General features: G+C 43.2%; 1 protein-coding gene across 1 annotated transcript in view; it reads right to left on the bottom strand.

Moving 5' to 3' along the window:
* KHDRBS2 (KH RNA binding domain containing, signal transduction associated 2) overlaps positions 1-14770 on the bottom strand; it is a 386303-nt gene that overhangs the window by 13951 nt on the left and 357582 nt on the right. Inside the window, exons 7-8 of the mRNA XM_066609491.1 lie at positions 14477-14559; positions 1954-2012 (exon numbers count right to left, since the gene is read on the bottom strand). Coding sequence (XP_066465588.1) covers positions 1954-2012; positions 14477-14559 — 142 coding nt within the window. The remainder of the gene's footprint in view (positions 1-1953; positions 2013-14476; positions 14560-14770) is intronic.

Genomic DNA, 14770 nt, shown 5'->3' on the forward strand with positions numbered 1-14770 from the left:
AACTCTGAGCACCCCAAACCCCCCTAAGTGTGACACTGCTCTAGCACAGAAAGCCCTCACCCAGTCAGTTATAATGCCAGCATCAATCATTTCTCAACATGAGTATTTGTACAGTTCATTTATAGGACTGTGTGCCAATAACAACCTGCATACTAAAGAAAAGAGAATCCCTATGGAGAATGTTCATCTTTATCTCTCATATCCCTTTTCTGTTTGAGAGGAGAATTCATTGTTGATCGGATAGTTCACATTTTCCAAAAGAACATATAAGATTGGCATTTGGTCCGCTAGAAATTAGTGTTTTTCCAATTTCTCATTTAAGAAAAGAACGTATGACATTTAAGAATATGAGCATGCTTAAGATTTGTATTCTGTTCCATGATGTCTTATCAGTTTCGAGGCCTTTATGGAAATCCTATGGCCTGAGGATTGCCATACGCATGTTACCGGAGGAAGCAGATGTGTTTGTAAAGTTCTTTGCATGAGTGAATCTGCACCCTCCACTGAAAAGGGCAGCCAGCAGGAAAAAGATCTGTGCGTGCACTGGGTGGCACATGAGGTTCTAGCTTTGCATAAACTGTTACATCAGGAAAAATCATATACAGCATTGCACTTCATGATTAGGGTTGCCAACAATTCAGCCTCAACAATCTGGTGTGGGCTGGGGTAAAATCCCAGGTGAGTCTGATGGCAGAGTCAGAAGGCAAAACTTGTTCGCATTTTGGTGGAACCAGAGATGAGGCCAAACATAAAAGTGGTGTAATTACCTAGGTGTATACAGCTTAAAATACACAACAAAAAGACTGAGATGAGAAAAGGATCTTGCCCAGGTTTTTTGTAGTAAGTAGCTCACCAACGATAAAAGAACCAGCTCAGTTTTTCTAGTGTGTTGGCAACACTATTTAGGGCCAAACAAGATGTGATATTATTAATGTCATTTGGTGTCATTTTTATGTAAGTAGCATCTATGCCTCCCCCCTGTCCATATTAGGACTACAGCATGGGTAGAGGGTTAACTAACCCTTTCCTTCTGGGCTGTGACTGCAGTCAAGATCCCTGCAGCTGTGGCTTTAGGCCTCTGGAGAAAAGCTCCCATAAGCACTAATGCCAGCGTGTCCTTGGACACACAGCAGTTGTGAGAGAACCTCAATTGAGACAAATGGGTACAAACCTACCTCCCGTACAACATGGTTCGGATCTGGATTAGGCCCCCTCCACAGTTGCAATATATAGATTTTTTTAAAAATGAATATTCAGGGCAAAATAATAGGATTAAAATCTGGTGTGGATGTTAAGGTGTGAATGGCAAGGAACTTTGGGCACAAACCTAACCAGGTCTACTCAGAAGTAAGTCCTCTTTTGTTCAGTGGGGCTTACTCTTAGGAAAATGTGTTTAGTGTTGCAGCCTTAACCAATTTTTTTTAATCACTTTTGATTCACAGGATAATCAAGTCTTCGTGAAAGTATTATGAGCTAAAGGCAAGGTTTGACCCCCTGAAATATATAGCGTAACATATTCAATATATTATTTCAAGCAAAGCATTCTGACATAAAAGATACCTCCTTTCTAAAAAACAGTGAGGCACATGGGTTGTGGTAAAGGTTGTTATGCTTGGTGTATGAGACAGAAAATATGCCTTGTGTTGTTATCACACATGTCAGCAAGACTGACAAACCGTTGCTACAAAATAGATTTGGGTGCTAATCAGCATTTTTCCCTGTTGCTTTTAAAACTGATCTACAACTGCGATTAATGCCTTTCAAACCCTGATCAAATGAATCTGTTCAGTTTTCTGGCCTCAGTCCCACAAGTCACATTTTGCCTCAGAATGACATAAATCAGCTTAGCTGGGCCTCTGTAAAAGTGGAAGAATGTAGAAGTAATTTTGAGTTGTCACTGAGTGATTTGTTTTTCTGACTTCACACTTTGACCAAAAATAAAATAGTCCTTACCGTAGGTGTCATAAGTGTCTTCACTTGTTCCATGACCATAGTCATAATATTCAGGCAGACTGCAATAGATTCAAACAGCAAGGAAAGTTATTGCAAAGCTTCAAACCACAAAAACTCACTACACATGAAGACGTAAATTTATCTGCTTTTTGTCCCATTTTAAAAGCCAATGGGATTGAAACATTACGTCAATCTTGCAGAGGAAGAAATGGAAATGAAAAATAATGAATTGCATTGCTTTTCTTTTTTTGATTCATTTCATAAAAACAACAAAGAACACAAGTCATCTTTTGAAGGCTAGATTGACAGTGAGGGTGCAGAAGGGACACTTTAATTATATGCTGTTTTACACAAACCTATGCATTCACACCATTTAAATAAAATATTTGCAGCCGGACTTGAATCAACACTCTCTTTTCTACATTAAAAATGGAGACCTTGTGAGCGAGTCTATGTTTCATCTCTGTTCCTGAACTTGCTGGATGTTTGCCTCAACTTGCAGATCTTCAACTGTTATTTTTGCCTGAGTCACATGCTGGCATTAGATACAGACTGGATACCAGAAGTGGATGGGATCTGAAACTCATTCAGTCCACCTCCCCGCACTGCAGCAATAAGGTCCATAATCAAAAGTTCATAACAAAATTTCTTCCATCGTAAAAGAAATCTGTTAACAGAACAGGGTTGGAAAGGCCATGTTGGACTAGTTACGTCATGAAAATGGTGGTATTGAGATGGTATGGTGTCTGGATGAAGGGGCAGGGTCATGGATGCAAAACATGGTAGTGCTTTTAGATCATTTCAAAAGAGATGGCAGAAAGATACATAGATGTTGAGAAATGAAAGGATGAAGTGGGCTTCATGAGTGATTCATTTTCCTTTCCAAGCAATTCTTGATCAATGCTCTAGCTATTGTGATACATTACACATTACAATCAATCAGCTCATAGCTATCAATCAAATATCCTGGAAATTTGTTCAGTAAACAAATAAACTGTGTTTTGTAAGCTAGCTGAGGGGGGGGGGGAATAAGATGCTAGAGTAAATCTCCAATAAATCACATGTCAACCTTCACTTTTTTAAAGGGACATTTCAGATAAGACACACCCAAAAGTCAAAGAGCAACAATTTTGCAAGAAAAATGGATTTATGTCTTCGCAAAACTGCTTGGCTTAGGAAATTTGATGGGCATTTTCTACAGTCATTTGAATCTCAATTTAGACTTAAGTTGGAGTCCTAATTCAAATGCTAGTTCTAAATAAAGAATTTGGCAGATACCTTTTCTCCTGGTGGAATGGAGTGAGCGAACGCTGACCATGTATTTGTTCCTTGGTTCCCCTCATTGACCTTATTTTCCTGGCTTATCTTCTTCGGAGCGGAGAATTACCTGTCCTTGTTATTTTTGGTAACATTCACTCTTTCCTACTTTGTTGGAGAACCCTAGAACAGGGTCCTCATAGATTGCCGGAATCAATATTCATGGTGAAAGCAAGAGCTCTTCCACAGGCTAATAGTCCCACTTTATCTCAGCAAAACATAGGCTTCCACTCAATGTTTTCAGAAAGTCTCACATACTTACAGCTCAGTATTATGGGGGGATTTGCATGTAAATGTGAATAGGCTGCAATGCCCTCAGGTAATCCTCTAGTGAGAACTCTTTAATTAACTTGCAATGGAAGTGTTGCCTCAAGGGATTCCAATGCTTGGAGACACAAATCTCACCCAATTGAGATAAATGTATTTGGCTAACCTTCACATTTTCACAAATGGTATCTACATTAGAAAGAGAGGCGGTTTGCCCATGCAAAATATTTCTGTGGAAACATTCCAATCTCAACTCAAAAAAGGGAATCTCTGAGAGAGAGAATTTTCGCACTGGGGCCTTGCTAGAAGGCAGGATTTACTATAACATGGCTAAGCTGACTTGATCAAGAGGAATGTTCTTTTGTTGCCTGCTTCTTCTAGCTTCTTATCTGCCTTTTACCTTCTGGGCAGAAACCACAGCTCACTGGTAGAGCATATGCTCTGTATGCTGAAGGGTTCCTTCCAGCTCCCTATATCCCTGTTAGTAAAAGGCAACCCACTGTCTGCAACCCTGGAGAGATGCTTCCAGCCAGAAAGGAGAGTACTGGGCTCAGGGCCAACCTTAGGAGCGGCAGGGCCCAATTTGAAACATTAGTTGGGGGGCCCCAGATTCACAGTGAAGCATGAATGATCTGCTAAGCTTATAAAATAAGCATAGAGAAGTAACAAGATGGAGTACTGTGGCAAGCAGTTCTTCAGCAGACAGAGACTGGTTTATATCTGGCAACTTTTCACTCTTGTTTCTTTCAATCCTATACCTGCCCCAGAGCAAAGGAAGTTGATTGTTAGAGAAAAATGTATGGGCAAAACCCACCCCTCGAACCTCAGCTGGCCTATGGTATTCAAAATGAACCCTGCTGGGAGCAATGTGCCTGAGGTGAAAAACTATGGGGAAGATGCTATACCAGTTGCCTGCACTGAGCAGGGGGTTGAGTTAACCCCTTCCACTTCTAATTGTCGATGAATCATTCTCTCTCTTTCTCTCTCTCTCTCTCACACAGTACTTGCTCAAAAAAATGGACCTCTCCCACCTTCTGTTTCATATGAGATTGGAGTAGACATGGGTTTAAAGGAACAGGTCTGCCACCAGGGGATAGTTTACACCTCCATTACACAGAGAAGGGTTCTAGCCTTTGACATGTACTACCTTCCCAACAGACTGAGGCAAAGAGGCAAAGAAGGAAGGCCCTTAGCCAGGGAGATAGACCAGGAACAGTCTCAGTGTGGAAGCGATTGTCATTCCCGAATCAGCCTTTTCAGCCACATTAGACGCTGTTTCAGAACCACTATTCAGAGCACAATACCACAGACTGAAGGATGCCTACTACTACCTTTGATTGGCTGCTGAAAATACTGTTGCTGTGACCTGTTTTATAGTACTTCTGGTAACTTCATATAGTATAATTCATTGTTAGGGGTACCAATTAAATAAAGCTAGTCTTCTCCCTGGCATTCATGCTTTCTATGAGTGGGATTGTTTCCTTCCAAGGAAAAGTCGTGCATTCTGGCAACTGGAGTTGGAAATGATACAGTCCAGCCACAGTTTTACCACCTGTTTGACAAGAAAGCCTCTGCATTCCCACTAAACTGGGGTCTTTACATTTATTATTTTTTTAAAAAGCAGCACTATTTGTGTCTCCTATCCCCTGTGTAAGTAGTGCTTTCTTCTAAAGGGGTTATGCCTGAGTAACTAGGCTGTTACCCAAGATAAACTGGATGCATTTGTTTGGACTTGTTTTTTATTTTTATTTTTTTAATATAGCACAAGTTACCATATACCATGCAGATGCAGATGATTGGATGCTTGCTAAATTGACATAAACTGACATGTTAAAGTCACTTTTATCTACTTTAGAGGTGGTGCATTTAACACAGTTGTGCTCATTGAATCAAATAAATGAAAGGTGGCATTTTAAAACAATTTTGAATGACGAATGCCAAAAGTGGATTGCTGTGAAGACCCATAAAATGTCATCTTTTTAGGCTTGCTAACTTGATTCATTTCAATAGTCTCAAACAAAATATGGGATAATCTTTATTTATGAACAGATAGATATAAACCCAAAATGCAATACGGCAATATATAAATATAGTGAATGCTGCTTAAAATGGTAGAAACTGTGAAATAAGAGAAAAAAAATATTACCAACACTATACAGGCATAGTTCCAGCTATGGCCCATGTCCAAATTTCATTTTATAAAATAGGCTACAAACTAACAGTCCCCTGCCTGTTGCTTATGTAGTCCTTTGCTTCATCTTTGTCTATGCTGCTCTAATGTCATTCTATAATGTCAGAGGCTATTATTATAGCCACTAATGTATGAAGTTTTAAATATGGAATAGGCAAATTCATGGAAGATAGTATATTGGTGGCTACTCTCCATAATGGCAAAGAATGCAACTTCCATGACCAGACTCAAGGCTGCTTCGCACATGTGTCTGTGTACTCAGGTCAACATGCCTAAGTACAAAAAGCTTGCAAATCACATCAAACATTAGAGAGAGAGAGAGAGAGAGAGAGAGAGAGAGAGAGAGAGAGAGAGGTCTGTGTACTATTGGCAGGAAAGAAAAGGTGTGTTAAACAGGTAGGAAGACTACTGGCTAGGAAGATGAGTGAGAAGGAGGACCAAGGATTAAGGCTGCTAGCAGATCGGGGAGTCCAGGAACAGAGAGCAGAGAACTGAAGATGGGTAGCAGAGTTCTGAGGTGAATGTAGGACAGAGAAAGCCTGGGGTGGAGAAACTGAAGGACAAAGAGAAAAAGCCAGAGAATGGGAAAAAGTCACACCAAGATCAGGAGGGACAGTGAAAAGCCTAGGAAGGTTTAAAGGCTGTGGACAAGAAACCAAACCATGAGGAAGAGGTCAACAAGACACCACGCAGAGGTCTGACTCTTACATATGAATTTGAATCCAGCAGCCAGTGTTACTTTTTTGCTAGAGGCAGCTGGTACATTAATACTCAGAAATGGTAGGGGAGCTATTTGTGTCAGTATGAAATTTATGTAATCAAAATATATTTAGAAGAATTTGGCTTTTTTTTTTTTTTTAGGGCTCTCTCACCTCACTTCACTTAAGTTTTCCTAACTACTGCAGTGCAGAGCTTTGCTTTGTAATTAATCACACTGAAGTTAAGCAGGTTAACTGTAAATTCTGCAATGAAAAGCTACTGTGTGAATAACTGACTGCGACTCTCTATTTAAATATATTCAAGAAAATTATTCTATAGAGTTTACTGCAGGGGAAGCATTTGGAATACAGCAAACAAATAATGGCTAGCTAATCAGAATCTACAACAAGGTACTGTATTAAGGCAGTTTGCTTGCAAATGTTCCCGTGAATGTATTAATGACAATGTGTATCTCTTCTTTTAGATTGGTCAGGAGACACTGTGCTAGGCAATTAGATTAGGCCTTGAGGTCATTTGTTTAATAAGCTTGGTTTCCTAGTTAAGAACCGGCTACCATAAAGACCAAAACATGTCCTGTAAGAAATTCTATTAAAATTAAGCTGGCATTTGGCAATGTTACAAAGGTTTGCCTAATGTTTAGCTGATTAATGAAGTTAGTTCTGCCTTCAGTACTAATGATCATTCAAATTCTTAAAATAGTTATTTTACATTTCTAAATTCCAGCAATCCAAACCGCTTCAAATAATACATGTAAAAAGGTGATTAAGGAAAAAAAATTGTATTTGCTATAGAATAATTCAAGAAAAAGTAAAAATAGGCAAGCCAATTTCAGCATTCTGTCAGCACTGGCTGCTGAAAAGCAGTAGTAAAGCATGCTCCAACAGAGCACCAAGTAACGTACAACTGGAGAGCTGGCTGGAAGACTAGAGCCTACCCATGCATGTCACTGGACCACTGGCCACCCACGATAGGAGATCCGAGCATCAAGTTGATCACGACAGCTCAATTGTTGACCCAGGAAGGTAGGTAGATAAGGCATGGGAAGGGGGTCAGGATTTGGCATGCCCTGCTACTGCCAATAATGCACCCCCTCCCAGGCCTGGTCTACTCTCTTCCATACTCCCATTCCATGCTCCCATTCCACCATTCATCACACCATTCCACACACCCCTAAACTAATTTCCAAGACTTTTAGCAGCTTGTACTGCTCAGCCTTTGAAGCTCTGAATGGAGGGGAGGTATTTCTCCCACACATGAAGTCATGGGAAAAATTTGAATTTCTCTACCAGCTTTAGGTAAAAGGACAGTTCAGACATATACAATTCAAATTCTGCCAGCATTCCCCCTGCCCTCTTTTTACAGGAATGTAGAGAGTGGCTTTCATATGTGCATTGAGCACACTCCTTATTAATGATTGATAAAAACTGCAGGAATATAGAATCATAAATATTTGAACTGGGACTTGTTTGTAATAAGACTAGGAGCTTTCAATTGTATTTATGGGAGAAGTGCAGAACCACAGAATTCACAGCTTCAAAGGACGCATGAGAAAGAAGGAAAACAAGCAAAGATTGGTGCATAGGGCTTTCAAAGTGGCCAAGTAATGGGCTCAAGCATGGCCCTGGAGCCATGCAGATCAGCTCCCCCATCAGGCAGAACTACCCATTATTTTTATTATTTATTTAATGTTTATACTGTCCTTTCTCCAAGGAGCTCAGAGTGGTGTACTTGACTCTTCACCCTCCATTCATCCTCCCAATAGTCTTTAAGTAGGTTAGGCTGAAAGGTGATTACTGGTACAAGGTCAGTCAGTATTCTCCATGACTAAGCAGGGTGAAACAAAGAGTGGGTGTCAATGGGCAATTTTCACAATGGAGAGAGTTGAAAAGCGGTGTGTCCCAAGGATCTGTCCTGGGTCCGGTGCTTTTCAACCTCTTCATAAATGAACTGGAGACAAGGTTGAGCAGGGTTGAGGTGGCTAAGTTTGCAAAGGACACCAAACTTTTACGAGTGGTGAAGACCAGAAGAGATTGTGAAGAGCTCCAGAAAGATCTCTCCAAACTGGCAGAATGGGCAGCAAAATGGCAGATGCCCTTCAATGTAAGTAAGTGTAAAGTCATGCACATTGGGGCAAAAAATCAAAACTTCACATATGGACTGATGAGTTCTGAGCTGTCTGTGACAGATCAGGAGAGAGATCTTGGGGTGGTGGTGGACAGGTTGATTAAAGTGTCGACCCAGTGTGTGGCGGCAGTAAAGAAGGCCAGTTATATGCTTGGGATCATTAGAAAAGGTATTGAGAACAAAACGGCTAATATTATAACATCGTTGTACAAATCGATGGTAAGGCCACACCTGCAGTATTGTGTCCAGTTCTGGTCGCCGCATCTCAAAAAGGACATAGTGGAAATGGAAAAGGTGCAAAAGAGAGCGACTAAGGGCGTAATCCTAACCTGTGCTGGAGCAGGCAAGCCAGGAAGCTTGCGCTGCATCCATCACAGGTTTGTTGGCTGCAACGGCTCAGCCATGGGTAAGGGCTGCGCGCTCCAATGGTCTCCTTGGACCTGTGCCACCTCTGCAGGTAGTGCAAGACCGAGGAGAATGGAGCGGCTGGATGTCACTCCGTTCACCCCGGAGACGGGGGCTGGGATCCGGCATAACTGCCAGGTCCCGGCCCCGCCCCCGGCTCCCAGCGCCCCGCCCATGGGCCCGTCCTCCCCCTGCCCAGAAACGCCCCCTCCCACCCCCCCACACTTACCTTTGCCACTTGTGTTGGTGTGGGAGCCGCGGTGGAGGCTTCTGCCTCTGTCTGCACGTTGGCGCATTTGAATGCGCCGACGCGGCTCCTGCCTAAGGCAGCGCAAAAGTGCTTCACGGCACATTTGTGACGCCTTCGGGGCTCCTACCGGCATAAGTGCTGGTTAGGATTGCGCCCTAAGATGATTACTGGGCTTATTGATTACTTTCCTTATGAGGAAAGGCCACGGCGTTTGGGCCTCTTCAGCCTAGAAAAGAGACGCCTGAGGGGGGACATGACTGAGACATACAAAATTATGCATGGGAAAGATAAAGTGGATAGAGAAATGCTCTTTACACTCTCACATAACACCAGAACCAGGGGACATCCACTAAAATTGAGCATTGGGAGAGTTAGGACAGACAAGAGAAAATATTTCTTTACTCAGCGTGTGTTTGGTCAGTGGAATTCCTTGCCACATGATGTGGTGATGGCGTCTGGCCTGGACGCCTTTAAAAGGGGATTGGACAAGTTTCTGGAGGAAAAATCCATTACGGGTTACAAGCCATGATGTGTATGTGCAACCTCCTGATTTTAGAAATGGGCTAGGTCAGAATGTCAGATGCAAGGGAGGGCACCAGGATGCAGGTCTCTTGTTATCTGGTGTGCTCCCTGGGGCATTTGGTGGGCCACTGTGAGATAAAGGAAGCTGGACTAGATGGGCCTATGGCTGATCCAGTGGGGCTGTTCTTATGTTTTTAGGGATTCGAACCTGGGTCCATGTCTGACAATCAATAATTGTATCACGCTGACTGTATATACTAGGCCTCAACTGATGACGGCACTTGTACATCACTATACATCGTGTTTTCTAGCATATGCAGAAATTCCTGCTTCAAGAAGTTTTGGATTTATGTATAAATGGGCCAAGCTACCTGATACAGACTCAACCCCTTTTTCTGTGTAGCTCAACATTGTCTGGCAGTGGCTCTCCAAGCATTTCAGACTTTCTTAGTCCCACCTGGAGAGGCCAGAGACAGACTCATGCACATGCAAAGCACTGCTCTGCCACTAACTACAGCCCTCTTGAAAGGGGCTACAGTAAAATGAAATAAAGGATGCCTGCAAAACATGTGACCTCCCACACTGAATGAAGTCCACCAGCCATGTATTGTAACCCACTAGGTTACGTCCCTTGTGCCAGCCCAGGAGGGTTGCAACATGCTGTAAAGCACGTTTTCACCTCCTTGGGAGATGGCTGGGCTGGTGCAAGGACGCATGCTGGCCCATGCGCTGACGTGTATCCAGCCTCCGTGCTGACCTGGGGATGCTGAGCTCAGCCAATGCAGGGATGCCACCTCCTGAGGTGGCGTATATTCGAGGAGACTCATTGGGACTGTGTTGGCTTACCAAGGGGTAAGGGGGAGAGTTTCCCCTTGCCTCCGGCTGAGCCATTTCTGGCCCCAATCTTGCGCTGGATACAGTGCAGGCTTTCTGGATTGGATTAGGATTGCACTGTAAGAGTCAGAAACTCTTACTGGTCTGTAGCAAATCACCCAGAGATCTACCTTCTATCTCTCCCACAGTCAATGGCACACAATTGAGGCAAGGGATTCATTCATTACATACATATCCTGCCTTTCTTCCCTCACGCAAAACAAGGCAATATACATGGGGTTGCAGAAGACCACTCATCTAGACACTGACCATACCCAGATCTGCTTAATTTGGGACCCATAAATAACATGGAGAAGAAGGGGTGAGTGTGAGCAAATGCAGTTATGTGTTCTGTGGCTTCATTTCAGCTGTATATGAGGCAGAGGCACTGTGAGAAATGTTATCCGGGGTAAAAAGTTTCTTTTGGACCCCTTCCCTTGTCCCTTCAAATGTGAATTTGGCACATAGGCCCCCCTTTATTTGGCTCCATTTGGCTCCCAGGTTTCCTTTTAGACCCTGAACCCAAGTATGATGTTCCCCCTGCACCCTCCTCTCAGGGGCCCCGATTTTCGGACTAAAGGTTTAAGCCAAAATCTTTATGGAATTGGGATTTTCAGCAGGAATTTCACTGACTCATTTCTGACTCTGGCAGTTTATCATACCCTGAGAGTGAGTAAACACTAATTACCCTACATTCCCTCAGGGAACTTTCTAGTACACAACTATACAACTACATGACATTCAATGTTCCGTCTTTAGCTATGTTGGAAATTGGGACTTCTATGTTTTTACTGGTCAACTTATGGGGCTTATTAAAGATTCTGTAAAGTGCTTTGAACAGTGAAAATGTGTATAAATGTGAAGAATTATAGTTCATTGGGCTGAATGAAGAATTTCAGCCTCCCTTACTGAACTGTATAAGAATGACACCTTTCAAGAGTGCTGCTTTGGTGGAAAAAGTTGCACCTATCGAAATTCTCCCAGCTGTGCGACTCCAGGAGCCCGTGCTCTTGTCCAAGTATGGTCACTGTAAGTTAATCCTGGAAGGGATTTTGTGGCAGATTTAAATGAAAATTATTTTGGCCCCTAGACGACCAAATGGTGAGTGAAAGATTCCCGTTGTCTCAGTAAAAGCTTTAAACCTCTTAAGAAATGAAGACATGCAGCGTAACAATCCAGCAGACGGCAGGAACATAATAACAGGATGGAAGTCGTATAACTACAGAGAAAATCCCTCAAACTCAATAACTGATTGTAAATTCAATCTCAATGGTTGGCTGCTGTCTTGAGTCTTCCAATAAAACTGAATTATTAAATCAACGTGATTCAGTTTTGCAGAGAATATTACTGCAAGCATTATCCTGCAAGCTATTACACAGTTATTAATATGTGATTTCAGAGAACTGCCAAGGAGAGAATGTTCAATAGGAGCCAAAGTCAAAGGCTAGGTGCTAATAGACAACGGGATAACGATGTGCCCTTGATGCTGAGGGAGATACTGCATTTCTTCCATGCTGGCTCACCACCACAGAAATGTGCCGTAAGGCACAACTGTGAGCAGTACTGCAGGCCCAGTGCCAGAGCAAGTCCAGCAGGAGCCTGCAAGGGTTAGCATTCCGTGGCAGTGGAGAGGGAGTGGGGGGTGTGGACAGATGGCGGGGAGGAGGCATGGTGGGGGGAGGGAGCAGGGCAGGAGGAGGGGGGAACCTGTGGAGCTCTGCACCATCACATCCTGAGCCCCATGTGGGACCACACAGTCCGACACAGGCCTTTCCAGAGCTGCCATAGAATTGAATAACCCCACTGCAGAACTGCTTCCCTTACCTCTCTCCCTGAGGAGCTGCCTTGGGCTGCCCAGTTGTGCTCAGGATGCTGCAGTAGCTGTTTTGGTGCCGCAGCAGCCCCCGATCTGGGCAGCTCAGGATTGCGCTGCCCATCACATCAAGGCAAAACAGAGGCACCACCAGTGCAGCGTGATGTGCAGTGTGAATGTACAGCGTGAATCTTTCTAACTTACAGTCATAAGCCAGTTGCTGGCTCTTCTGCCGCCCGGGGCCAGGAATGCAAATGCTGTCCTCTGTCAGCCCTGGAAGTAACTGCGGTGACATGATGACATCACCGCAGTTACTTTAGGTTCACTCGGAGCAGTGGCACACTGCTTTGAGCGGCCACACACTTTTTTCACAAAGAAGTGGGCAGCTACTCAGGGCAGCGGGCAACCACTCTGAACGGCTGTGAGGGGACAATCGCCATGGGGCAGTGGATGGTGCCGCTGCCCCCCAGGCATGCCGTCCAGGAGCACTAGCCCTCCTGGCCCCTCCTGTCCCCATGAAAGTACGCTAGTGTCACAGGCTACTTTCATTGTACCACTAATAACCCACAGATCTGTTTCTGGAACAGGATGGAGGAAAGAGAACTGGATACTCTTATCCTCTAGGTCAGAATGTAAAATGGTGAATGGGGGGGGCGGAAGAGAGCTTGAACAAGCATGCTGGGAGTTGTAGTTTATAGTATTAAGAATAGGAAACAGCCTTGGCACTTGGGGATGATGCCATTGCCATTGCATTGGCTTGTGGGATCTAGAGCAGTGCTTCTCATACTCCTACAAGGAAGTTGGGAACACTGTAAGTGTGTGCAGGGGAGGGGCTATCATAGCAATGCTATCTCCAGGATTGTGTTGTGGTGGGGGGGGGGGATGATTTTTTTTAAAAAACTTACCTAAAGGAGTGCTGGCCTCTGGGAGGGTGTGGAGAGCCTTACAGTTTTGGAGCCTTGGGGAGCCTTGTAGAGGCGTCTGCGGGGCTTCCCACCCCCCACCCCGTCCAGCACTCCATTAGGTAAGTTTTTTTTTTTAAAAAAAATCCTTCCCATTGAACTTAATGGGGTTTACTTCTGAGTAGACTTACACAAGCTTGTACTGTAGGATTTGCAGTGCTGAGTTGGTTGATGCTGCAATCCTGTGCACACCTTTCTGGAACTTTCTGTGTTCTGTGCCCATTGAACACAATGGAATTTACTTCTGAGTAGACATGCATAGGTTTGTGCTGTCAGCATCTCATTTGGGGTAATTAAGAAATTGCTTCTTTGCTTTGAATCATTAAAAAACCTGTTGGGGTAAAGGGAGATGGAGGGCATTGATCTATCATGTGGCTGGGCTGCTAATTCCCGTTAGCTGTGCCCCACTTTGCCATGCCTTGTGAACCAAGTAGATTAAGTCTCCTCTCTTTGTTATTTCTTAGCTTGGTGGCTGATTCACTTATTATCCTTTATTACAGGATTTTCCAGATGCAAGAGTGAGTCATAATATGAAGAGCTAATACTTGGCTCTTAACTGCTGAAGTGGGTGTCTCAGCAAAGAGAAGAGAAGCTGACACAGTGAGCAAGATCTGTGACCATGTGGTTCTTGGGCATCGCTTTACAGATGGCAGCAGTCATTTTTATATTCACATCCAAAAGAAAAAATGCAATGTGGGTCAAGGTTCTTTGCCCTGGGACAGAACTGTCTTCATTTAGTTCCTTAAAATAACACAGTGAGAGGAGATATTAGGCAGGGTGGGTCTGTGAGTCAAAGATACAGAGACCCAACAGGTAATTGGGAGAGGGCACCAGACTGGTTTTTACAGGGATAATGGCTTTTTATCTCCACTTTTTTTGCACGAATGGTAGTGATAGTTAAACCAGGTAAATGTAACATTGCTTGATTATCTGTTAAGGTACTTTTTTAAAGAACTGAGATGTAGTTTTGGAAATAGCTCCTGGTTGAGGGTGATAATAAGGATTAGAACTGACATTAAAAGAAAATCAATATTAAAAATGTACTACGGTAGCTTATCTATGAATTAATGAATGCTTACCTTTGAGTTTGTGTGGTGTAACTATTATCATATGCCTCATAATTTGGCTCATCATATTCACCCCCATATCCATCATCATAGCCCTACAGGAAGAAAAAAAAAATCTAATTTAGAAGGCTGATATACTGCAAAAAGTATTAGGCTGAAACAGAAATGTTGTAATGATATATAGATGTCATATTTATGCAGGACAGCATATCTTAGGAAATACAATCTTGGGAATTTGCATGAAGGCAGAATGGGCTGAATGGAAAAGAAAAATCAATGATTAATTGGAGACCTCTATTTATTCAT

This window comes from Tiliqua scincoides, chromosome 1 (assembly GCF_035046505.1).
Source record: "Tiliqua scincoides isolate rTilSci1 chromosome 1, rTilSci1.hap2, whole genome shotgun sequence".
Classification (NCBI taxonomy): domain Eukaryota; kingdom Metazoa; phylum Chordata; class Lepidosauria; order Squamata; family Scincidae; genus Tiliqua; species Tiliqua scincoides.